The sequence below is a fragment of the Zalophus californianus genome, chromosome 13 (assembly GCF_009762305.2).
Source record: "Zalophus californianus isolate mZalCal1 chromosome 13, mZalCal1.pri.v2, whole genome shotgun sequence".
Classification (NCBI taxonomy): Eukaryota; Metazoa; Chordata; class Mammalia; order Carnivora; family Otariidae; genus Zalophus; species Zalophus californianus.
Window position 1 is genome coordinate 74450103 of NC_045607.1, and position 26551 is coordinate 74476653.

General features: G+C 40.0%; 1 protein-coding gene across 9 annotated transcripts in view; it reads right to left on the reverse strand.

The window, feature by feature from the left end:
• Positions 1-26551, reverse strand: part of TLE4 (TLE family member 4, transcriptional corepressor) — a 142057-nt gene that overhangs the window by 66742 nt on the left and 48764 nt on the right. For 5 of the 9 annotated variants that reach the window (XM_027615226.1, XM_027615229.1, XM_027615221.1 and 2 more), the window contains 2 exons: positions 3265-3469; positions 1776-1792 (listed from right to left, as the gene is read on the reverse strand). In XM_027615226.1, the coding sequence (XP_027471027.1) occupies positions 1776-1792; positions 3265-3469 (222 nt within the window). The remainder of the gene's footprint in view (positions 1-1775; positions 1793-3264; positions 3470-26551) is intronic. The other 4 variants (XM_027615227.1, XM_027615222.1, XM_027615228.1 and 1 more) reach the window with 1 other exon arrangement.

The following is a 26551-nucleotide window of genomic DNA, read 5'->3' on the forward strand; positions in this document are numbered from 1 at the left end:
GGGTGAGGACGATCAATGGAACAAGCAACTAACTGCCTCTCTGGAGCATCACAGAACACATTTACGAAAATTAGCAAACTTCTTTCACCTTGCAAAGCCATAGCACAGCCCCAAACCTGACACAACTTCAAATCCGGAGAACCGTACCCAACAGAAACATCTATTTACAGCTACCATTCCATAATAAATCAAGGCCAAATCATCCACCTCTATTTCCTCTTTGTTTTCCCCCTGGCTTCTAGCTATATAGACACTAACTCCCAGACTCATCCTGAATGATTATAGATGATTTCAAAATACACCCTTCTCTGGCATAAGGGAATATAAAATGTAATTGACACAAAAGTGTGCACTGGAGTATAAATATTTTCACAGTCTTCTTTCTCAGAGTGGGGCAGGAGAGGAGGCTTTTGTTTAGTTCACTGGCCTGCCTAAAGGTATGTATTTATCATAAGAAGGCAGGGAATGTTTATATTATTGGCCCCAGAATAACGAGACAGGCTTTCCAAGGACTGCTATCAGCTAATCCTGGTCAATGCATTTACTTACCACTTCCTAAGTACACATGTGTGGAACACTCAGATCAAAATTGCTTTTTTTAATCTAGGTCCTGATATGCATATTACACAACAAAATACACAACTGTAAAAGCATAATTAAATAATTCAGTGTGTGCAGTTCCAATTGTAAATGTTGACATTTCTATGGGTGTACAGATGCCCTTTCAAATTAGAGAGACTCTTGAAGGGTAAAATAGATACACTTAATTTTTATTTTCCATTATGTAAGGGTTTTGGGAAAAAAAGACAAGGAGGAAAGAGGCGTTCAAAGTGACAGCACAGGTAGTTTCAGGGGATGATTTTAGTCTTCATACACATAATTTCATTAAAAACTACAAGAGATGTAACACTGCCTATGCTCCAAAACAACTGCTGCAAAATACAAGGAAAAGACTTGACAGCATCTGTGTATTGGCCAATGCTTGAGAACTGCCTTGTCCTTTTAATCCTTACAAAATACAACACATATATACAGGCAATTATGCATAACATGGTGGCATATTTACATTGTGTGGCTCAAAAGTGATCAAGCAATTTTCATATTTTCCTCATTTCCTGCCATGGTAGCCTGTTTTTCTTGTTTGCTTACTCTCTAAATTCAGGCATCCTTAGCACATCCCATTCTGGTGTTACACAATCACATCCAAATCATTAGGCCCTAAATACTTTCCTCTTTCCCTACAACTTGTCTGCAAAAAGATACAGAGGCAGATAAGAGAGATGCAAAACCTAAGGAGAATAACTTGCTATACTGGAAAACAAGATGTTAAATAAATATCTTTCTGGCAGAGAATGCTTTTATACATTTTGTTAGAGAGTTTTGTAGGATGGAAATGTCTTCTAAAATGAGACTAATATATATTTCTTATAAATCAATTTATTTACTTTTTATTATTTTTCTTATAGCCAAAGCCTAACTGAAAAAAAAAAAAAGTAGTTATTCTTCCTCACATGGCAAGACATAATAAAATAAGCAATGTGAGCCAGATCTTCCATAGTTCCATCCTGGACTACAAATCCAATTGTGATAGAAAAATGAGACCAATATCTTCAAAAATCTCAACCACACAACTGAAAGTAGTCAAAAATAGTTACCCACTAACTGGTAAAGCCCAGCAAATCATTCTGTAAATCTCAAAGAACCCACCACTAGATTGATTCAAATCATTCAGAGACCTTCTAAGCCATTCCTTCATCTGTGAATTTGAGTCCTACCTTGATGGAGTCTCTGTCTATAGGCCAAACAGCAGCAACATAGGCGGTGGGAAGAAGGAAAAAGAAAAGTACCAGTTAGTTTACATAAAATCATACATTTATCAAACTTGATCTCTGCTAAATAATAAATGGCACAGATGTCATCTTTGCAGTAAAGTTAATTATTAATACTGTTCGACCAGATCCACAAAGTGCCAATCTACCTCTGACACAATTTCAGAAACCGAAGCTGGATATTCAGATTATTTATACTCCTTTTTGACTTGTCCACTTAAAAAAAAAGTGTTCTTAGTCATGTTTCAGCTCTGCTTCATAGCATTAAGAAATATTACAGTGTTTCCAACATCGGAGATGGGAAATTTATGTCTGTGATAAAAATCATTTACCCAAGATTATAATTCACAGTAATGACACTGAAACAGGAGTAGATATGAGGTTTTAATTATAACCACACCTTTTAACTAATGAACCACCCATGTGCTAACTAAATTCCCACAAAGGAATGCTGGGAGACACTTCTTCATTTGCTTTTCTGCCACTGACTAATAAAAATTATTAGTAAGCACCATACAAACATACAGTCACATCAAAATATCTCTGAACCATTCATATACTTTAATGGAGGGAGGAACCCAATCTAGAAGGAGCACAACTGTCCTTTAAATCAATTATTTGCATGAACAATTGTGTTGTTTTTATAGGAAGAAATGAGTTAATTTCATGCTTCTATTTCTTTTTTTTAAGATTTTATTTACTTATTTGTCAGAGAGAGACAGCGCACACAAGCAGGGGGAGCAGCAGGCAGATAGAAAAGCAGGCTCCCTGCTGAGCAAGGAGCCCGATGTGGGACTGGATCCCAGGACTCTGGGATCATGACCTGAGCCAAAGGCAGATGCTTAACCCACTGAGCCACCCAGGTGTCCCTAATTTCATGCTTCTAGACAGCCTGTGTGAGAGAGGTAGTTAAACCAAGAGATTTCATTAATCTGGGCTGCACTTTCTCAATTACTAAGACTACTAAAATTGTTTTCTTACCTGAGAGATTTTTACTGCACCATACAGGCTGATCTGATTTATAAATAATAATTGACCGTCAAATTATCAAGTGAGTCTTTATGAGTAAGTCCTTCCCCAAAACAGAATAGGTCAAAATTAGCTATTAATGTCACTCACAATTTCAAACACAGAGAACTGTGGGATTTCATTACTGATTTAGACTTGGGGAACATCAGACGCAGCACAGGATCAAAGGCAATAACCAGGAAACAGGACCCCTTGCCTTTGGGGACTGCATTCACTGTTGCCAACCACTAGGGGATCCTTTGGAAAAAGACTGCTTCCAGTCATTCATTTACCTTCCAGCAGAAATCCTTTGTGTAGTCACAGGGAAAATTAAATCCAGAGACAGAATAAACAACGGTATCTGGAACCCACCCTCGATGGCAGGCAGGTAACAGCAGATTGACGACATCTCGAGAGAATCACTCACCTCTTTGGTGATCATTGTCATGGTGCTTCTTCTCATCTTTAATTGGCAGGTGGGACTGGCCTCCCAGGGCACTAGACAGGGCCAGAAGCCCGGCGCTGCTCCCAATGGGTGGAATGGCAGGGGGCTGAAGCCCTGAAGGGTGTGGGGTCAAAGGCACCGGCAGACCATGTCCATGTGATAAATGCTGGGCCTGGAGTTGTTGCTGCTGTGAGGAATGAGACAAAGATATTGAACTTGTTCCCTATACCCGTGCCCCCCTTGCAAAAGAAAAGAGGTGCAAAGAGATCCTGGAAAACCCAGCACCCACGAAGGAAAGATTTATCCTTCATGTACAGATTTTTCAGAAAGGGAAGGAAGGGGAGATGTAGAGTGGAGAAATGCTCTTTTTTCCTTAGATTTGGGGATTTTGCACCATACTGTAAGGAACTTAATTTTTAAATAGTGAAATTAGCTAAGTACCTTTGAATAGCTGAAACTCAGATTTCTTCAACGAAATGTCTGTATTTTGTTCTCCCAAACATACGGCCTTGCTATCGTACATTTCTAATCAAAACATATACGTGACTAACTGTTAAAGCAGTTATGTTGAACAAAAAAAGCTGAAAATTGAGAAAATTAGTGTTAAACAGTTCTCCCAGAACCGCTGCACAGCATGCAGTGAGAGTTAATTTGAAAGAGAAAACCTGAATTAACAACCCAGAAAAGGAAACTGGTTGCAGCCACCGTTTTAAGCCCTTTAAGTGTCCTCAGCGGTACTTGAGCAAATTACTAAAGAAAATCTAATGTAGCAAGGCTGGGGTCCTCCTGTAGGCTTGCTCAATAATGCTGAAATAATTGGGCACTCTGTGCACGTTTAGTGATGCTCGAATGGAAAGCTAGTGGCCGGCCCTCATACTCTTCTCCAGCGGCCGCCTCTGTGTTGTGACAGGTTTATCTGAGTGGGACTGTGATGCATGCACCAGTAACTGTGCTGACGAGAGTTTAAAGTCATTTTCCCCAGCACACTGGCAACACATGGAGAAAGCCCTCGAGAGGCTGGAATGGGAGGTGCCTGACCTCAGCAGAGGCCGCATCATGCTCAGCTACAGGAACTGCTCTGGGCAGGCTTTGCTGCCACCACCGGGTGCAGAGGAGGAGGGGGAGGTGACGGAAGGACTCGAAGTTAAGTATGTCCCTCCACAGGCACCCCCTTCCACTGGAGACCCTGCCTAATGGTGTTCCAGGAGAACAAGTGCTGAGGAATTTGCAGACTAGCTTTTGTAGTGATTACATTTTAATTAATGCCTCCAAGTGAATCACTTGTCAGATCTATCCTATGATAGCCCAACAGTCTTCTAGAATCTTCCCAAGTAGGACTGTGGATGCTGCTCCCCTTCACCGATAAAAAGGATCTTGAAATGCCTTTTTTTATATTTAAAGAAAAGACTTCAAAGAAAGAAGTGAATTTTTTCTCCTCCCCCAAATCACTTTTATTTCCTTCCTCTTCCCCTCTACCCACCTTCTTCCTGTGTCTGACTATAAAAGTCAAATTATAGCACTAATTAGCTCTTTTCTCCAATTGACCTGCAACCATCTTCTGGCTACATGCACTTAAAATATAGCCAATAAAGTACTGACACTTTTTTTTTTAAAGTACTAACACTTTTAAAGAAAGTTCACATATATAAAATCGAAAAATCGGAGCAGTGATCCAGATATTCCACCAATCAACGCCCACCCTACAGTCCGGCAAAGCACTAGCTAACTGGGTAGTTCAACACTGTGTATTTCTCCTTTTGAGGAGCCAAAATCATAGTTCTTTATGTACTGTAACTCAGTTGTGACCAAAAGTATGAGCACACGATCATATTTTCTAAACGCGCAGAAAATAACGTCTATGAAGAAAACAGGGCCTTTAGGTAAATATATGGCAAATTTATTTCAAAACCTGATTCAACTGCAATCACCAGAAACTGCTCCAATTCCCTTTCTCCTCTAAATCTCCTAATACTTCATGTGTATGGGTTGGGCCCGCAGCCACTTTGTACCTCAGAGCAGAGTTCAATTGGCAGGCATTTATTAAGAGCTGGCAAATGTGTCTCTCTTATCACCCTTCCTAGACTCTAAGCTCTGTGAGTCTATATCTGACACAAACCCTAGCTACCTGCAGGTGCTGAGACTCAGAATACCTGGGCAATTCTAAAATATGTACATCGATTTCATTAGACATTAAAAAATAAAAGACTCAGCCAAAAACAGTACCTTCAATGATCCAGGTGTTTCACTTCTATTTTTCTCTCTCAGGACAAAAAATAAGCACTATCACCCTTATTTTTCTACCCAACCAGGAACATTTCAAAGGCAGAAAAGATACCCCGAGTCTGTTGCACACATGCCATTCATGGTAGAGACTTCCCGAGAGCCTCACTATCCCACCTCAAAGTAGCTCTGACACTAGCTTCTCCTCTTCTCCCCATCTGTCCATCTTTGAGGAAGGAGGGGCCCTTTTCCTTTCTGAGGCCAAGACTCTTCCTGCCTACACAGGCTGTGTCAGCTGTCCATCCCTCTTCCTTTCAGTGCTGTTGATTCTCCAGGGCTCTCCCCCACCTTCAGTTGTTCTGTCACTGATTCTGTCCTTCTGCTAGCTAGCTGGATACCAGCAGCCCTAGGGTTTTGTTTAAGATGAATTGCCTAGTGAACGCCAAAAGAACTTGGAGTAACACTTTTTCAGGAGGGAAAAAAACACTGTATTTTAATCACTTTTTGTGTCCTCCACTGCCCCAACACAGTGCCCTGCACATAATTGCCACTTGATAAATGTTTGTTAAATTTAATTAAAATAACCTTCTTTTGCCCTCTTCAGCTACTGGCCTAATACACACACACACACACACACACACACACACACACACACACACACACACACACACACACACACACATATCCTTCACTTTGCAGAGCCAAACTTCTCTAAAAACTAGTGTAAATTTGCTCTCTCCACTTCTCAGGAAGACACACACACACACACACACACACACACCCTCTTTCTACACACACACACACACACACACACACACACCCCTCTCCACTTCTCAGGACACACACATACACACACACACACACACACTCAGGAAGACACACACACACACACACACACACACACACAGCCTCTTCCTCTTTAGCCCCCTATAATCTGGATTCCAGACCCATCCTTCTCATGAAACTGATGACCACCCAGACAGCAATTAGCTCAAGATTTTACAATTTTCTCTCTGACATACATGCAGCCATAGATAGTATATCCTCCTTGTTGAAACTTTCCTCTACCTGCTTCAGGAATACCACAATGATCCCCAAGTCCTCTCTTTATCCATCTGAATGCTCTGCCATTAGCTTTCCTTCTTGGTTTTTTCTTCTCCTGCTCACTAAAGAGGAACAGTCCTTAACTTTTTGCTCCTCTCCCATGCTCCGGTAGCCCTGGTCTAACTTCTTGCCAGCCAACTCTACTTGGCAGCCCAGCATTACGTTAAAACAAAAATGTTTAACACAGATGCCCTAGGTAACTTCTGCTGGTTCAAGTTAACCAGCTGCCATTGATTTGTTTTTCTTCTGTGCTCCTACACCCTTAATCACCAAATCCGATCAATTCTCAATTCCTTGTGTTTCTACCACCACCATACCCATCAGACCCTTATCATGCTTTGATTTGAGCAAGCCTCCATTAGCTCCCTTGAATCCCAATGAATTCCCATCCTGCGTCACCACTGGCATCTCTTGAAACAACCTCACCCTTACCTAACTAAGCTGTTAGGTCATCCATCCTAGCTCACCTCATGTTCCAACCGTTCTGCAAAGGCCTCTCAAACATCCCATGCATCTACTATTGCACAGGATTCCCTGTATCATTCACTGGCATAGGCTGCCTTGAAAAGGTACTGTTATTCAACTTTTTATGGCTAAGAAGACCTCTGCCTTGCCAGCAAGACTGTGAGGTTTTGGAGAGAAGAGACCAGCCTCTAGCCTCTGCAACCCTGGCACCTAACTCATCACTATTTAGTCATATGTATTTAGTCATACATTTAAAGCTTTTGATAAATTTCCACTAAATATGAAGAGAGTTCCTATATACCCCTTACCTGGCTTCCATTAAAGTTAATATCTTACATAACCACAGAAATTATCAAAACTAAAATATTAACATAGTGCATTACTATTGATCAAACTACAGACTTTATTCAGATTTCTCTAGTTTTTCCACTAATGCCATTTTTCTCTCCTAGGATGCCACAATGCATTGAGAAGTTTTAATGTTTCACATGTTATTATACCAAAATTATAAAGCCATTTCATAGATCTTAAGAATGGCAACATCCAAATTATAGTCGCGTTGGTGAATAGAATATGCCTTGAACTTAGGAGAGAAAAAAGGAATGAGAAGAAATGAACCCATTTCACAGGTCATCTACTATACATACAAAATATCAAACCAAAAAAGCATACTCAGTAGGGCACCTGGTAGAAAGGAGTAATCTTTATCAAGTATTTAAAATACAAAATTATAAAATAAGAATGCAATTAAGTAAGTCACCAAAAGATATATGACAAAAATGTAAAACAGATATAGAAAAATAATTTAGTATGTTTTAAAATGCTTACATCAATCAAACAGACTACTTTCTGTATTAGGTGGTCATTTTTAAGCTTCTTTGAAAGTTCACACTTAGAAACTATCCTAGAAATAGAATGCCAGATGCACACTGATAATGACTCCTGATCAGTCAATAAAACAAACATATAAGACGCCATCTTCTTTAAATAAAAGCAGTGAGTCACCAACAAATCAACTGAACCCCACCCTTTCCTCGATTAAAATATAAAATGGCTTCAATCTATCAAATTTCAAGTAACATTCAAGAATTCAACACAAAAAAGACTCTCTGTCAAGTCTTCTCATCGAGAGAGGAAAACTCAAAGGGAGAGAACTCAGTTTCACTGGCTATTATTCCAGAAGCTGAGAGTAGCATAACTTAACGGACTGCCCTACAACACAAGGCAAGCTTGCTGAGGTTGCCCCATGGCGTCCTCGGCCTCTGGCCTCTGCCCCATCCGTGTTAATTACAGAGCAATTAACCTGCAAGGTTTACTACTTTATGCTACTACAGTCATGCTAAGAAACGTAAAACCTCTTGCTTTTTAAAGACGGAAGGAAAGGAAATATATATTCAAGAGTACATGGTTCAACAATGACTTGTTAACTAAAATAATTTAAGACAAATCACCATCTAATTATAAACAAGCAAGTTAAAAAATGATGACTTTATAAGAAAAAAAAGCCAAAAATCAAAAAGAAGGGCACAGACTGTAGTACCAATTAAACATTAAAATAAAATACACTCTATGTAACCATAACTGAGAAAAACCTACTGAGAAAGATCCATATCTTGGAAAAATTCTCACTGAGCTCCCCAGGCTGTTACTATCTTTCAGTTACTTATTTAAAAAGGGGGGGGGGGGGAGAAAAAAAAAACAAAACCCAAAACACACTCTTATCTCAAACCACAATACAAAATAAAAATCCTTTTATTTTTCCTGGTCCCCCTGATGGGCCATTCAAGAGAATAAACATTAAAGCGGAGTGAACTTTAAACTTAGACAAGTAAGCATTCCATTAAGATAATTAATTTAATTTTGAAAAATAGCCAGTAATTACTTCTGAAAATATACAGCAATGAGGTGGTAGACATAGCCTCAATTCTGTTAATAGCTTTTTACTGGAGTTTCTATAACAAAGAATTACTTCCCTGCAGTTTCAAGTTTGGAACAAAGGGTAGGAAAAGACCCATGAGTAAATTAGGTTCACAGGAAATGTTTTTTGAAATGTTATCTTTCTACAAAAAGAGGAATTATTTTTTCAAAAGATTTTATTTATTTATTTATTTATTTATTTATTTGAGAGAGAGAGAGCCTGAGTTGGGGGGGCAAAACGGGGGGGGAGCAGACTCCCCGCTGAGCTGAGCAGGGGGTCCTACACAGGGCTCCATCCCAGGACCCCTGAGAGCACGACCTGAGCCAAAGGCAGACGCTTAACCAACTGAGCCTCACCATGCTGAGAGAGGTAATGGGGGACCCAATGACCTTGACTGAGAAAAGCTGGGAAAGAGGCAGCAACAGACTCTGAAATGGAGTAGCAAGCCCACAGAAGGGCCCAGGACTGGGCTGGTATCTACACCCTTTGAACTGTGAAGATATCCTTTGGTAAGGATGCTATCTGTCGGGGCTGGGCTGAGTTTAAGAAAGGAGATGCTGAATGGTAATCAGTGATGCCATCAGAGCCACCAAGCTGGAGTCATTACCATCTATGTAAGCAAGAGCCAGTCACTTAACATTTCTGGGCCTCAGTTTCTTCATGTAAAAACTGGGAACAGTTTTAAAATCTCTCCCCTGAGGGTGTTAGGGGAATTCTATGAGATTGTTCACATAAAACCCTTAGCACAGGGCTTGGCAAATAATAAACAGTAAATGGTGACTGCTATCACTGGACAAAGGTATCCAAAAGTCCGTCCATCCACACACACACACACACACACACACACACACACGGGGGTGGGGACGTGGGGGGAATTCTTCTTTACAGAATATTGATTTAAAAGGGAAAAGAATTTAAAATTTACCACCTCACCACTCCAAAGGTATTAACAGCATCAACCAAGGCTAAAAACCAATGGGTAAGAAGTTGTTGGGGGTCAAGTGATTCACTGTCAAAGCATCACCCCACAGATTACCAAGCTTCACCAATAAGGTGATACAACTGTAATACTTCACCTGAATCTAAACATGAGGAAACAATCAACAAATCAAGGTTGTGAGACCTGCCACAAGACTGGTCTAGAATATTCTAAAATGCCCAAGTCGTAAAGTAAATGGTTTGGGGACTGTTCTACCTTAGAGAAGACTTGTAGAGACCGAGGAACAAAGACATTTGTGAGTATGAGTCACAGAAGCCGAGGGGAAGCTGCTAGGAAGATAAAGTGCTTCCACAGACATTTTGTGTACTGGAGAATTGGTAATACAAACAATACCCTGGATTTACGGATGTGTTAACTGTTACCATCCTGATTTAGGAAAATACCCTCGTTCATAGAAGATGCATGCTGATGTATCACGAGGTGAACCCATCATCATGATGGCCTCTTCCTTTCAAACAGTTCAGCACACATGCAAAAGACAAAATGTTAACTGGTTGAGTCTAGGTGCTGAGTACACACTCTTGATTTTACTATTCTTTCCACTTTTCTATAGTTGTTGGGATGGGAAAAATAGATGTGCCCTTCTGGACAGAAGATTGGGAGGTCTTGGGGCACCTGGGTGGCTCAATCGGTTGGGTGGCTGAATTCGGCTCAGGTCGTGATCCCAGAGTTCTGGGATCCAGCCCCGCGTCCTCGGGCTCCCTGCTCAGCGAGAGCCTGTTTCTTGCTCTCCTCCCCGCTTGTGCTCTCTCTCGCTCAACGAAATAAATAAAATCTTTAAAAAAAGAAAAAGGATTGGGAGGTCTTTTTTTTTTTTTTAAGATTTTATTTATTTCAGAGGGAGAGAACACACAAGTCGGAGGAGGGGCAGAGGCAGAGGGAGAAGCAGACTAGACTCCCCTCTGAGTGGCAGCCTGAGTCCACCTGAGTCAAAAGCAGAAGCTTAATGGACTGAGCCACCCAGGTGCCCTGGGAGGTCTTGCTTTTAACAAATACATCTGCAAAAGCCAGTAAGTGAATATATGGTGAGAAGCAATAATAAAAAGAACTTGCAGTTTAACTCACAAAGTGATAATGGCAAGAAATGGAGGGGAAAAATCCCCCAAATCTGACTATTATGTTAACTTTCCCATTGGAGATCCTGTTAGAATTTTTTCTGAATTGGTCCAAAGTTTACTAGGAAAGGTAGTTCTAAGCAAATTAATAACAGAAATACCATTTCCTGGAAACTTCTTTAAGCTTAAAAAAATTTTTTTAGAGATTTTTTTATCTATATCTTACTGAAACCAATGTTTCTATTTTGTGTTTTAGTCTTTAAAGTCACTGAGCTAGGAGATCTTCCTCAGGAAATTTTCTTTAGTTATATCAGAGTACTTTAAAAAAGTCAAGCTGCATTTAAAAAGGCTATCTACTTTAGATTCTTCAGTAATCCTGCAACTGACCTTCAAAAGTAGAATGAATTTCAGATGACACTGAGATGAGCTGCTTTCCAACATTTTGACCAAAACTCATGTGTATGAGTGTGGACATGCAGATATCTGCATAGAATACACATGTCAATAAAACAAAATTTTAACAATACCAAATAGTATGTGTAGCTCCCCGTAATATTTTCTATTCTCTTCTACTTTTTAATAAAAAATGTTGACTATGGCTCACTGAATTGATTTCACTGCACACTCATGAGTCTGACTCACCATTCGAAAAACACTGAACCAGGTTGTGATATTGTGACTTACAGTAATTATACATTTAGTCTTTGTCCACTATTTCTAGCACAGAGAACCTTGAGATTTCCTAAGCAATGAGAGCAGCAAAGGTGTCTTTTGCTATGTTAATGAGGTGACTTTGGGGGCTGGTTGCTAGGAGAACGAACTGCGTGATTAGAGGGTTAGAACTTCAGCCCCACTCTCTGACCTCAGGGGAGAGGAGTGGGCTAGAAACTGAGTCCCATAGCCAGTGGCCAATGATTTAATCCACCATGCCAAAGCCTCCATAAAAACTCAAAAGTTTGACAGGGTTGGGAAAGCTTCCCAGCTGATCAACACATGGGGAGAGCTGGAGAGAATGTGTACTAGGAGGGCAGGAGACTTCATACCCTTTCCCCATATTTTGTCTAATGCAACATACTCTATCATCTGGTTCCTGAGTTATATCTTTTTCATAAGATATGGCCAATCTAGTAAGAAAGATGTTTCTCTGAGTTCTGTGAGCTGCTGTAGCAAATTAATAGAACCCAAGAAGGAACTGTCGGAAGCACAGGTGACAACCTGGACTGAAGAGGAGGGGATAATGGTGGTGGTGGGAAGATGTCTTGCCTCAGCATCCTTGCTGAGGCAGGATGCTATCTCCAGAGAGATAGTATCAGAATTTAGTTGAATTACAGGACACCCAGCTGATGTGAGAGAATAGCTGGTGGAGTGGGAATCCTCCCAACCCGCAGGGATGGGCTTTAGAATCTTATAGGCTAAGAGCCACACATGTGAGTCAGTAGATTTTATCAGCATCAAGAATGAAGCACAAGCCCCCACCATCCAGTCCAGTGCCGCCCTATGGGGACCTTTCTTAACTAGGGAGGTCTAACTCTAGGAGGTAAGCGATCCTTCATAAGAATCAGAAGAGACTGCCCCTCTGGGGAGGTGATTTTTGAACTAAGATGTAAAAAGTAAGAGTGAGAGCACCTTGCAGAGTGCTGGGAGAAAGGAATCAGTTAAGAGAGAAACATGTGCAAAGGCCCAGAACTGGAAAAGGCCCTGAAGTGACCAAGGAAGCAAAACGACGTCTGGTGGGAGCCCAGGGAGCAAGGAAGAAGTATGGTAGAACAGAAATATGGGAATCAGATCATGGACAGAAAGGAATTTAGACTTTGAAGAATAAGGAGATCTTTAGGCCATGGTGAGTTTTTCTGGTTTGTTTTATCTTCCAAATTGAACTTTTAGTTTGTCCTTAATGGATATAAGCTGGATTATAATCATTTGCTGGCTATATGTGTTACCAGTATCTTCTCTCAGTTTCTGGGGCCTGTCTTTCCATTTTCTTTAGGATACCTTTTAGTGAACAGGTGTTTTTAAATTTTAACTAGGTAATATTATCAATCTTTCTTCTTATGGTTTGAGCTTTCTGTGACCCATTAAGAAATACTTCTCTACTCCAAGATAAAGATTCTTCCTGTTTTGTTTTTTCTGAAAGTTTTAAAGTTCTGTCTTTCATATGCTTTTTGGATTGACTCCTGCAAATGATGAGATAGGTGCACACAATTTCCTTTCTTCCACAAGAATAACCAACTGTCCCCTCAGTAGTACTTACAAGTGGCCATCTTTCCCCTCACTGATCCGCATGCCCCTCTGATGTATATGAATGGATCTATTTTTGAGTATTTATTCCACTGGTTTAAATAAAGACGAATCAGTATTGCAAGCTAGAGTATTACATAATTTTAAAATGTTTAAAATACATGTGAGACTGGGAGAGTGGCCATGATGAAAGGAGAGAGACCAGCTGGGAGGTAATACAGGAGCTCAAACCAAAAACTAATGATGACTTGGATTAGGGTTGTGGCAGTACAAGCTGCAAAGAGTAGAAGGAGTGAAAATAAATTGAGGCTGCATGAAAAGATATGGTTATGAAAAAAAAAAAAAAGAAAAGATATGGTTATGGAAGGAGAAGGGCATAAGACTAACTGAAGGAATCCAGGATACTTTGGTAACACCAGGTCACCAGTAACTGGGTAGATGATTGCACTATTTACTCAGATGGGGCAGAAGTGAGGAGGAATGGGCCTATAAATACAATTTTGCTATGTAATTTTCCTAAGTACCTTATTTTTATAGAGCAGTTTTAGTTCACAGAAGTTATAACTTCCTTAGATCAGAAGAGTCATGTGTGTAACGAAGAAGAATAAAAAGAAATTAAAAGTCACGCAAAATCCTACCAGCCAAAAAAAACTCATGTAATGATCAAGTCCATCTAGTATTTTTTTCAATGCATATATAAGCATTTTAAGACACAAATAACATCATGCTATCTTGTAGTTTAAAGTTCTTCTTCTTTAGTGCGTATCAAACTTTTTCCCATATCCCTAAGTAATACTTTGACTGCATCATTTGTAATGGCTGCATAGTATATGCCATTGTATAGATATATGAGTTCATTTAAGTGATCCTCAATCGTTTGGTTCAAGTCTAGGTTGTTTCCAATTTTGATGTATATATGGAGTCACCATGGTATTACAAAATATCAGTTAAGATAGTTTCTCAACAAGTTATAGAATACCCAAATCAAAGTGTCCTGAGTAACAGAGATTTTTTTTTTCCCACTTAACAAGTCCAGGGTTAGTCGGATGACCTGGCCATATCAAGGTTTTGTGTCAACATCTCTCTGGCTCTCATGGCCTTTCATATCCCATTTCCACACCAAGATGGCTGCCACAGCTCCAAGCATTAACTCATCCTCACACCACCATGTTCAAATGCAGAAAGAGAGCCATTTTCTTTTTCTGGGTCTTACTGTTAAGGAGAAAAAGATATCTCCTTATAGCTCATGGACTTGGATAGGGTTACTGGCCCACAGCCTGGCTGTGAGGAAGGCTGGAAAGAGCACCTGGATGGTTTAGCTTCCACAGCAGGAGGTATAAGCTCAGCCTGCAAAAATCAACCAACAAAACCTGCCCTGACATCTATCTTTGCTCACAGTCCAGTCTGAGGCTATCAGCTGAAAGAGACCGCAAACCACCTCTGAGCTTTTAATCCAAGTAGGCAGCAGCTTAAAATTCTTGCAACAGTTCCTTCTCCCAGATATTCGTTTGTGCAGAGAAGTATCTACAAATTGCTTATGGTCAACCCAGAAATACCCAGGGGGAAATAATACATGACTGCCACTCTGCTTCAGAGCTACAGTGGCACCGGCCCTGTTGGTCAAAGAAGATAAACTCTCCCCCTTTTTATAAATCTACCAAGGGAAAACAATGTATGAAAATCACAAGGGACAGAATGCCTGTGGAACTGCCTTAAAAAGCGTTCAAGAACGTACCATTCTGAGTTTTCCTTAAAAGGTTTATGTGTAGGGGTTAGAATTAACTCTCACTTATGAGGTCAACATGACTATTTCAGTGTGCAGTATTACTGCATCCCACAAAGCAGCTGTTACTCACAAGCAGACTAGACAAGACTTTCTCCAGATGGGAGAAATGAAAGCAGGAAAAAGGTACAATTTATCATAAGACCGGGAAATAAATTTCAAATAGGACTCCCCCAAATATACTGGCAATCCCCACGGACTCTTCTTTATGTGCCCTCTGACTGGCCACTGGCCCTCTAGGGTCCTCCCCCACCAGCACTCCCTTCCTCAGCCACTGCTGCCTGTAATTCGCTTACCCTCACACATCTGCTTTCACTGGGTAACTACTACTCCAGTGCTTGTTCATGATTTAATATTAACATGATTTATCCATCTTTGGATCTACCCCTCCCATAAAATCATGAGCACCGAAGAGGCAGGGACCAGTTTTTAATTGTCATTGTGTCTCAGAACTTTAAAGGGTGCTGGTATAAACAGGAAACTAATAAAGTTTCTGAAGGAATATTTACTTGTCTGTATTTTTTTTATATACAACTATATGAAGGCAGCTGCTGGCTCCAGTTAATTCCTCTTAATATAAACAATATCCCAAGCAGCCATTATCATGAACAATCATTTAAAGCTTAAATGTTTAATATGGGTAACTTATGTTCCATAGTACCTATGATGATATCAACAAAGTGTAGCTTTGGGTTTTTTGTTTGTTCGTTTGTTTTTTGTTTTTTAAACCATCACCAGTTCAAGGAACTCCCCCATCCCCTGGGAAATATTTAGAAACAAAATCAGTATAAAGCCCTGATCTCCAGGTTTCTGAACAATTGTCTAGCAATGTCTCCTCTTTTAATGCTACAGACGACTGCTTTCTAGCTGCATGCATCCCACCAGGAATTTTACTATTTCCCATCAGGACCCGGCACAGTTCTACTGCCATAAAACACAGGCTCAAACGTTTTTGTGTCATGGGACCTTTTGTGAAACTAAGTCCAAAATTTCTTCTCTAGAAAATGTACATATCTCTTTCACCCACCCATAATTTTGTCAACATTTCAGGGAGCTAATGGATAGCCTAATACCCAAGCATGAAATCCAAGAAGATCCAAGGACCCAGGCTTAAAAGTGGTGTTTATAACAACTTGTGATTCTTACATATGAGAGTAAGTTACAACAGACAGGGAGAAACACAGTATGAGTCAGGAGTAGCCAGATGATCTGTGCAACTAATATGCTTCAGACAACTTAGGCTAACCAATTAGTATGTGCATCAGGCACACCCAATTTCCATTTCCCTCACTGAGCTCTGGGCACTAAACACTGGACAATGCTACAGTGGATCTTGGGATAAAGAGACTATTGATCCTAGTATAAAAGAAAGAAGAACACAGAGTCGAGGGAACAAATAAGGGACAAGTGTAACAGAATGGTTAAATGTGTGAACTCTGAAGTTGGTCTAAGTGTGAACCCCGTTCTGCCACTTCCTCCCTGTGTGGCCTTTAGAAAACTACTTACCCCTTCAGAGCTTTGGTTTCACTTTTTGTAAAGTTGGGAGAGTAATACTACCTTCCACATGGGGTTGATGTGAAGATTAAACACAGTACTGACACAAAACAAATCCTAAACATTTACTATTTTTACTTACCTGTTTAGGGAAAAGAATCTAAGCCTAGGGATGTAAATCAAGAGAAATAACTGTGACACAAAAGGCTCTCTAGTTTTAAAATAAAAAAACCCATAGTTACCAAAATAAAGAGGCTTAGAAACCATACAGTGCATACAATGTTAGAAGAGTGAGAATACTTTAGTGGTTATCTGCTCCAGCCATGCAGCCTACAGGTGAGAAAAATATTAGATGAAATTCCTAAGATCATACTATAAGTGACACTCAGGATTGTGGATTTTCTACCAGTCCAGACTTCCTTTCAAAATTGTGTGCGTGGGGGGAAGGTGGGGAAGATGCAAAAATAGCTCAAAATAGACTATTTGTTCATTTAACAAATATTTATTAAACAGGTATCTATTAAACATAATAAATTACTGCATGTTTATTGAACAAATAGTTACTGAGTACTTACTATACAAATATTTTTTGAACCCGATAAGCTACACATTGTTCTAGGCATCACGGCAGGAAAAGTGAACAAGATTTCACTTGCTAGTGAAGGGAGTGTGATGCATTCATGAACAAATAAAGGGTAAATGCTATGAGAAAAACAGAACAGGCTAATAGGGCAGAGAATGAACTGGGTAAAAGAGCTACTAAAGCCTGCTGATCAGGGAAGTCCTTTCTTGGGAGATACATGAGCTGGGACTTTAAGGAGCACTAGGAAGACCATGGAGGGCAGGCCTTCAAAAGTGCTGATGCACAAACCCTCAGTCAAGAAGCAGCCTGGGGTGACCCAGGGACAGAGGAAAGAGGCCAATGTGGGAATGTGGGTGAAATACAGTCAAATGAAGAGAATGAGTGGTATGTGACATCAGAGAGGTGGGCAAAGAGTCAGCTCACGAAGAAATCTGTAGGCCACAGTAAGATATATAGACTTCATTCTAAGCAAAACTGGCAGCCCTCAGAGACTGGTTTTAAGTAGCGGAGCAATAGGATCCAAGTTGTATTCCAGAAGATCAGTCTGGCTGCTGCAGGTAGGATAAAGCAGAGAGAGACAAATGCATAAACAAGAAGCCCTATGAGGAGGAGGCTGGAGACCAGAGGAGGGAAGATACCAAGTGCAGTCCCCCTTGACAGAAGTCTGGAGGCAGAATGGATACCATTTTTGATAGGACAGAAAAGTTTTTTATTGAGCTTGGATTCTTTCCTCCCTTCTTCCATCAGCCAGGCTCTAGGATATGGACAATGAAGACCCAAGTTCTGAGGGGTACTGGAAAGAAGGCAAGCAAGAACAGCAAAAAATAAGCACAGCATGGAACGGGGAATATTGATAATGAAAGCTACAGATATTGAGACAGTGTGTCATTGGCAAAAGAACAGACACCCAGTTTAATGGAGCAGAAGAGAGTCCAGAAGAGGACCCACATACATATAGTCATTAGATCTTCAACAATGGTACAAAGGCAATTCAATGGAGAAAAGAGTTATTTTAACTAATGTGCTGGAACCATCGAATCCAAGGTCCGTCTGAAGAAAGAGAGAGAAAGAAAGAAACTGGACCTCTATCTCATCCCATAAACAAAGTTAACTCAAACTAGATCACAGGCCTAAACATATAACTTCTAGAAGAAAAGCTAGGAGAACATCTTTGTGGTCTTGGGTGAGACAAAGATCATCAAGAAACAACACTAAAAGTTAAGACTCATGAAGAAAAAAAATTCATAAATCCAACTTCTCGGCATTAAAAATTTCTGCTCTTCAAAAGATACTATTAAAACAGATTAAAGGACAATTACAGATTGGGAGAAAATATTTGCAAAATATACAAAGGACTTACATCCAGAGTATTGTTTTGCTTTAAACTCTCAGAACTTCATAATAAAAAAATAACTGACTCTAGGAAAAAGGGAGGCAAAGATAATGAGCAGAAACTTCCCAAAGAAGACAGAGGGACAGCAAGTAAGTACACAGGCACTTAACACATCATTAGCTGTTACAGAAATGCAGAAATGCATGAGTACCACCGTCCACCTATCAGAAATGGCTGACGACTTCCGTTAAGCATCTGCCTTCGGCTTAGGTCATGGTCCCAGGGTCCTGCAATCGAGCCCCGCATCGGGCTCCCTGCTCCGCGGGAGATCTGCTTCTCCCTCTCCCACTCCCCCTGCTTGTGTTCCCTCTCTCGCTGTGTCTCTCTCTGTCAAATAAATAAAATCTCTCTAAAAAAAAAAAAGAAAGAAATGGCTGACGGCTTGAAAAGCCTACAATATCGCACACTGCTGAAGATGTGGAGCAAACGTCTCACAGAGCCTATTAGCGAGAGTGCAAAACTATATGGTCACTTTGGAAAACAGTAGGTCAGTTACTTCCAAAATACACTAAGCAGGTAACTCAGCTATCCCACTTCCAGGTAATTACCCAGAAGAAAGGAAATCTTATATTCACTTACAAAATCTTACACAAATCTGTATGTTAAAATTTACTGGGACTTTGTTCACAATCACAAAAAGCTATGGCTAACCAAACTGTCCTTCAAAGAGTAAACATACTAGTCTACCCTACAACAGAATATCGTTCAGCCATACAAAGGAAGGAATTAGGGATACAGGCAGGCACAGACAAATCTCAAATGCATTACTCTAAATGAAGATGAAAACTCAAAAGGCTATATAGTGTATAATTCCATTTATAGGACATTCTCAAAAAGGCTCACTTTGGTAGAAAAAACTTCATGGGCAGGTGCCAGGGGCTGGGGTAGGGAAAAGAACTGACTACAAAGGACAAGGGAATTTGGAGAGGCAGGACAAGAGAGAAATATCCTGTATCTCCATAGTGGTGGTAGTTTACATGACTGTATTCGGCTGCCAAAACTCGTAGGACTATTATGCTAGAAAGGGTCAGCTTCACTTTATATAAACTATACTTCGATAAATATTTTTGAAATATATAGAATATCAATAATGGATGTGTATTGCTAGATTCCTAATTCCAAATATAAAAAATATAAATTCATAAATGTATGCCTCATTTTTATTATGTTTTCTACTGTCTCTCTTTATTCTTTTGTCCTTGGAAACTAAAGTTTTACTGAAATTAAAATGTGTAAATTAAAAGTTGATTATGTGTAGTAAAATGCAAAACCAGAAAGTGTACAACTACCAAAACCTTAGAGATGATTCAAATGTAATTTGAGGATCATTTCAGAATGATCATTTCATAAAAAAAAATGTTTTATGCACAGAACTCATGTCCAAAAACAAAGCACGATTAAAGCACCTGAGTACAAGTGCCTAGCTATAGCTTGCGGCCAATGAAGTAAAATCCTGAGTTTCCTAATTCTTCCAAAAGTAGAGAGGGCTTTGGCTGCAGGTAATATACACATTAGAAAATGTTTAAAAATATCATTCAAAGAGAACATAAAATGTGCCCCTTTGATATGACTTGGTGAAGGTATTCAAATATTTGCTTAATGAATGAAGTAGATGTAATCATTATTTTTAACCATTCGATAAAAGGTTCTAACCTTTTCACAAAGGACCTCAGGAAAACACTTATGATCACAAATGCATTTTTAGGTAAAAGATTCCCAAACTGATTTCCTAGGAAACTTTGAGGAGGACACACACCAACAGTCCTTTGAGCCTAAGTCCTTAAACCCTGGAGTTGCTGTTTGGGGTGAGTCTGCCTCTTCCTGCCCTCCCAGCTTTGGAAGACACAAGGCAAGAGGTCTGGCTACATGGGAGCTGCTGTGCTAATAGGGACACTAAGGGCAAGACATCAGTAAGAGAATCAGAAAAAGGGATGCAAAAAAGAAAAACAAAACAAACCACTAACCAATCAAAAGGGATAACAAAGTGTAAGCTTGCAAGCTGCCCTGAGTGAAACCTGCTTTTCTGTGTTAACTCTTACTCCCAGACCCCTGGACCCCTACAAAGGCTCAGCCTGCTGTGCTCTGGTGTGAATGAAGTGCAGATCACAGATCTGGGACACTCTACCTTCTCCTTAGTAATGGAAGCGCAAAGCCCACAGGCCTTTTACTAAGTCAGATGCACCCATCCAGACACATTCTGCAACTCTTGTCACACTTTGTGATGAGCTCTACCTGAGCTATGGAAATACACGTATCAGTATTAGCGGAAAGGAGGGAGAGAAGGGCTCCTTCCTCAACAGAAAGAAAAAGAATAGCACTTCAGGTTGACAACAAGGAAAGAAAGAGAGAGAGGGGGAGGGAGGAAGGGAGGGAAAAATGGACTAGCTTCTAGAAATTTCTTCTAGGAAAGCTTTATAACAGAAATTAACAGAGTATACACCATAAATACAAATTAGATATCCTGTTCTTTACCCAGGTTTCTTAGAGAGTTCTGAAGTGGAGACAGAGCTAAAAAAAAATTACTTAAATATATGAGAGTCTTTGCTATGAGAGAAGGGAAATTATTGCTCTTAGGGCCTCATCAAATTGTAGCACAAAGATTAGATTATGACTGCATCATTCAATAATGTAGCCCCCTGATCCACAATAAATGAATCAGTTAAAAACAAAACAATAAAAGGGTGAGGGGCAGGCATACCAACATACAGAAGAATGTGTAGACTTAGGATATAAAACTGCTTTGGCTTATGTGCAATCACGGGTTGATCAAACTTGTGAGAGTAGGTGAGCAAAGCCCTACAACTACAGAAAACCAGCCTCCTTCCCGCCCCACCCCACCCCCAGCCCTTATCCCAGCAAGCTGTGTCCATCACGCAGCCATGGCCAGCGTATCTCATAAAGCCTTTAAAGTCCGGGCACACTGTCTGGTAAAGACAGTCACAGAGGTGGAGTAACAATCTCTGATGAAACACCAATCTATTTCACAGCTTGTTTTTAAGTTCATTCCCTATTATATACATTTAGAAAATACCAACAGTAATCAGTCAGGAGAAGAAAAAGAAAGGGAAGCTCACCTATAAATTTATGGGAAAGTATTGATTTAAAAAATAATGTAAAAGCTGAGCTGTTAAAGAAAAAATGTTTTATGCGCAGAACTCATGTCCAAAAACAAAGCACGATTAAAGCAGAGTACAAGCGCCTAGCTATAGCTTGGGGCCAATGAAGTAAAATCCTGAGTTTCCTAGTTCTTCCAAAAGTAGAGAGACAGGGCTTTGGCTGCAGGTAATTTTAAGAAATGATCCCAGACAGGAGTGGGACCTAGGGAAGAACGGAAATTCAAAACAAGGATGTAACCTTGAGTTGATGACTACCATGGGCAGCATGCTGAAACTCGGTCCTGCCGGGACCCTTTGTGGAGCAACGAAGAAAGCACCTCAAAATTGCCCACCAATAGGCAGGAGCAGGGTCATTTCACTGTTTGCCTGTGTGTCCAGGATTACCCCATGGGGGTAGGTGTAAATACCTCAGCCTTTCATACTGCTCAGGCATAAGTGAAGAGTGGATTCCCCACCAAGAGCACTTGGAAATGCAAGAGCTTCCCAGTGCGGCTGAGGGGAGGTGCTGTCAAGCCTGGGGAAACACCGTAGATGTACTGGCAATGGCCAGAGAGAAAAGCGGACGAGGGAAATGAGGAAATTGCGAGAATGCGGTGGTAGCCCAGGAGGGACACCACTGCTTCAGCACTGTGGGAATATCTGTGCCCCAAAGAGGACAATAGCACAACTACTGCAAAATTAACAATACCTCTAGCAAGCCCTTTATTAGCCAATACAGAGGTGAGATGAAAATGTGGCTCTTGGATACTTAATATCTTTTTGCTTTAGTTGAGAAAGTGAAGTATTTTTTATTGTATTTCAAATTTTATGTTACTGGAAGCTGTGACAGAACAGGCAGGAACACAGACAGACACACACACACACACTTTATAAATACGTACATATTTGTATCTTCCAGTTTTTTGCCTAATGACTGATTAGTTTAAAAAGACAACAAGAAAAATTACCACAATGGCTTAACTAAATGCCTCTGGAACATAAAATGGCAGTTTTGAAATCTATAATGGAAAAAGACATAGACATACCTTTTCAAACTGTCATACTGCAAGACCCTCTGCCAAAATGCCAATCTGGAGTGTGTGTGTGTGTGTGTGTGTGTGTGTGTGTGTAATTTAAGGTCCAATCATATGACAAGGACAATAAAACAAAATGCTAAGAGGAAGAAAAAACCCCTGATCTGGAGTGTGTGTGTGTGTGTGTGTGTGTGTGTGTGTGTGTGTGTGTGTAATTTAAGGTCCAATCATATGACAAGGACAATAAAACAAAATGCTAAGAGGAAGAAAAAACCCCTGAAGGTATTGTCTTCCTTTTTTTTTGAACTAACTCAAACACATAGGATGGTAAAGGCAAAGTCATTTAAATCATTTCCTTAGTAATACAAGTAATATTTAAATAGATTTAATAGTGCTGCTCCAAACCAATGAATTATGGGTTTAAAACCTATTAAAATGTAATGTTTTTTTCCTGAGCTGAGAGGAGAGAGATTTAAATCCACTGAATTTTAATATTTCAGCTTGAGCTGCAGGAGGTAGAGAAAGTCCAAATGAACTATTCCATCAGCACCATTCAAGCATGAACATTTTAATCAGTTTTACTTCCTTGGAGTTCTCTAACACAGTTTACGCTGTCATTCTGAAAGCACTTAACACAGAGAGTGTGAAAAACCACCAAGGCTTGTTATTGCCTTCACAATTGATGGCAAATAATTTTGCAGACTTCCTATCATTAAAATGTCACTGCTAAAAATTGAGGTTCAGCATTTCTTGTGCTAAACTGCATTTTCCTACAAACACCATGGCATACCTATTCTTAAGGAATTTTTTTAAGGGGGTGTTGTTGTTGTTGTTTTTTAATGCATATTTCTACCTTTTTTTTCCCCCTTCAAAGAGTTAGGTTAAAAAAGAGGGTGGAGGGAAATCCAAAGGAACCCCGCTATTTTTACAAGCCAAACATTTTCTTTTCCAATGTTCATACTAACAAAACTTTTTTTCCTAATGGTGGCTTCTTTAGTGAAATTCTTTAGTGAAATTCTTATGAGGTTCCAAGCCAGTCTCCTTTATTAAGCATAACCACATTCACACAGCATGTGCTGATTATATAGTGTAATGGATTTAAAAAGCATTTTAAGATAGTCAGATGACTCAATTTAATAATACAGGAAATGAAAACATCATTTCTAATTAGATCATATTACTGATTTAAAACTACAATTTGTGTGCTGTTCCAACAGTGTGATCTCGCAGAGATTCTAATTTAAAAACACAGTGGCTAGTAGGACACATGACAAGATCAGACTAGATACATAACATTCCCTCAGCCCATTTGGGGGAACTCCAGGAAAGCTTCAAGGAAATGTGAGATATGACCAACTCAAAACAACACACAAAACATTGACTGCAGAATACAACACAGGAATTTTCCTAGGTTTTTGCCTTATAAATAAAAGATAAATGATATTTAACTTATTTCAATCTATCAACAGTTTTAAACTGAACATGACCTGTGAAAGAAATCATTATAACTGTGTTTCATTCCATTAAACACAACTAGCTTATTGTCAAGAGAACAAGCCGCCTCTCCAGGTTTCGGGCTCACTTCAGCATTTTGCATTTAAACTGCATGGATCACTGGTTTGGCTCATTTACCAATGAAGGTAGAATAATATTGCAGAGTTAAAAAGGTGCTTCATCAGATTTCATTAAATCTGGGAACATTTGCACTTGTCTGGATGGTGTGCATACATATAAAACAGATACATACGTAGTGATAAACAAATGAAGGTCTGTCTGTGGGGGCTTTAGATGGGTCTTTGCCTCTTGGGAGGAAAATTTCATTCCCTCAGTGGAAAAAATCATGGCCCTCTACATTCCCAAAACCAAGTACAAAAATCTAAAATTGGCCCCTCACCACTTTCGGTAGCAAGTCAAAATGGCACCACCTCACAACACAGCCATGCTCAAGGGGACACAGAAGAGCTGGTGCACTGAAAATCCCACAGCGCTACAACTGAAAACTACTGGACAGAAGGCATCACCAGGGCTGAGACAAAGACCACACACCACAGAGAAGAGCTGCAGTAGGAATTTATCAAGTGAGTTTGTAATGGGGCTCTTCCTTTCTCACTTGGTTTGTGGCTCCCTATCCCTGCAATCGATTTTTCAGAATAGTCAGATTATGTGACTGTTACTCCATTTCCTGCTCAGACATCAATAATCTGGAATCCCCACCAGATCCACAAACAGCACGTGCTGCTCTGACAGCATGGGGCTCTACTGAGTGAGTTCTTCAAATTAAGTTTTTTAGGTCACAAAATTAAATTTGCTATATTTTAATAATTAAATCCATATATACATAATATGTCTGTCAGTAACTTGCCTACAGTCTAATACATCGTCCTTTCCCTGAGAAAAGGCAATCTGCCATCCCATTCAAAACAAGGTATGGAAAATGAAACAGATATGAAACAGCATTAAAAATATACCTGATGTGTGAAGGGAAGGGAACCTGTTCTGAGTTTTAGATCTTCCCTCCTATTTTGAAGCAACATCCAACATAAAACAATGGGTTTTTGATTTAGATTAATCTCTCCACTGTACAGACAGTAACTAGTAAGACTGGAAAAAGAAACAAAACAGCCTTCTGTTTCCTGGAGAAACGGCTGCCAACCAGTCCTAAGGTAGGATGCTGCTTGTTTTAGCAGTTCACACGAACAATGAACACTAAGAAGGCACAAATGACCCAGCACACTCCCCTTTCAGTCCTCCTGCACACATTCTCTCCTTCAACAGCAGACAGTCGTGTAGTGGGTGAGAAATGCAGGTTCTATCCCTGGTGCCCTTGGGAGGTTGGGTAACCAAAACACATCCCAACGCGAATACGAGTGCTTCAAGCAAACATGGCTGGAAGAGACATATATATATACCTAACTCTAAAATGAAAGCTTTTGCAACTTTTTAAAAAATGTCACATGCTGCTATTTTCTGGAGCTTTATGAAATAAAAACTACCTGTGAAATGTATTCATTTCTCATCTCTCCCTCATCCCCAGAGCGTAGAAAGTGTACTACAGATGAGTCTACACGGCTGGTTCTGATTCCGCCTTCTTTCCAAGGCAGCACTGCTGAGGAAATAAAGGTTGCCCCTTTCCATTTATGATGTCTTCCAATTTACTACCAGTATTTTCTTGTGGTCAGAGGGCCACAAAACAGAGCTCAAAATAGCCCATTAAAAAACAAGCCACAATCAGACTAGGGCTCCACCGCCGCCCGCCAGTCATCCCACAGTTGTGATTTCCTTGTTAAAAGACAGAGGCATAATTGAAGCAATATCTTCACTTCAGATTGATTATCAGGCGACCCTTATCCGCATCTTCACTCAGCAATTTGAATTTTAATGAAAGTAAATGGAATAATTAGCATTTCAAAGTGTGTTTGATACACTGAGGGGGAAAAAAAGAGAAAAGACTTTTGTGTATAATCTATACACAAAAGAAAGTATTTGGGAGGGGGCAGAGAGAGGAAAGTATAGTTGTACTGTCTTCATTAGAATAATCTAAGGAACTGCTTGTACCAGCTGCATAAATAGAGATGTGATATTGTGCTCTTTTCAGCTAAGATTTTTCACCTTTATTATCCCTTAAGTTTTAGCACCTTATTTTATTACTTGTTACCTTCATCTGGGAGAACAAAAATCTAAGCGGAGTTGGAGTGATTGCCCAAACCTATGAATTCCAGCAGGATTTCTATGCAACATTAACGCTACCATCACCAGGAAGAATTTCCTAACTGGGTCACTGATTTTGCCAAAAGGTACACCTTTCATCTAGTATTCCAACTACAAATGGACACTAGCCCTTAAGAACACTCATCACAAAGGAGGAAGAGTAGCTGGGAGATACAAAA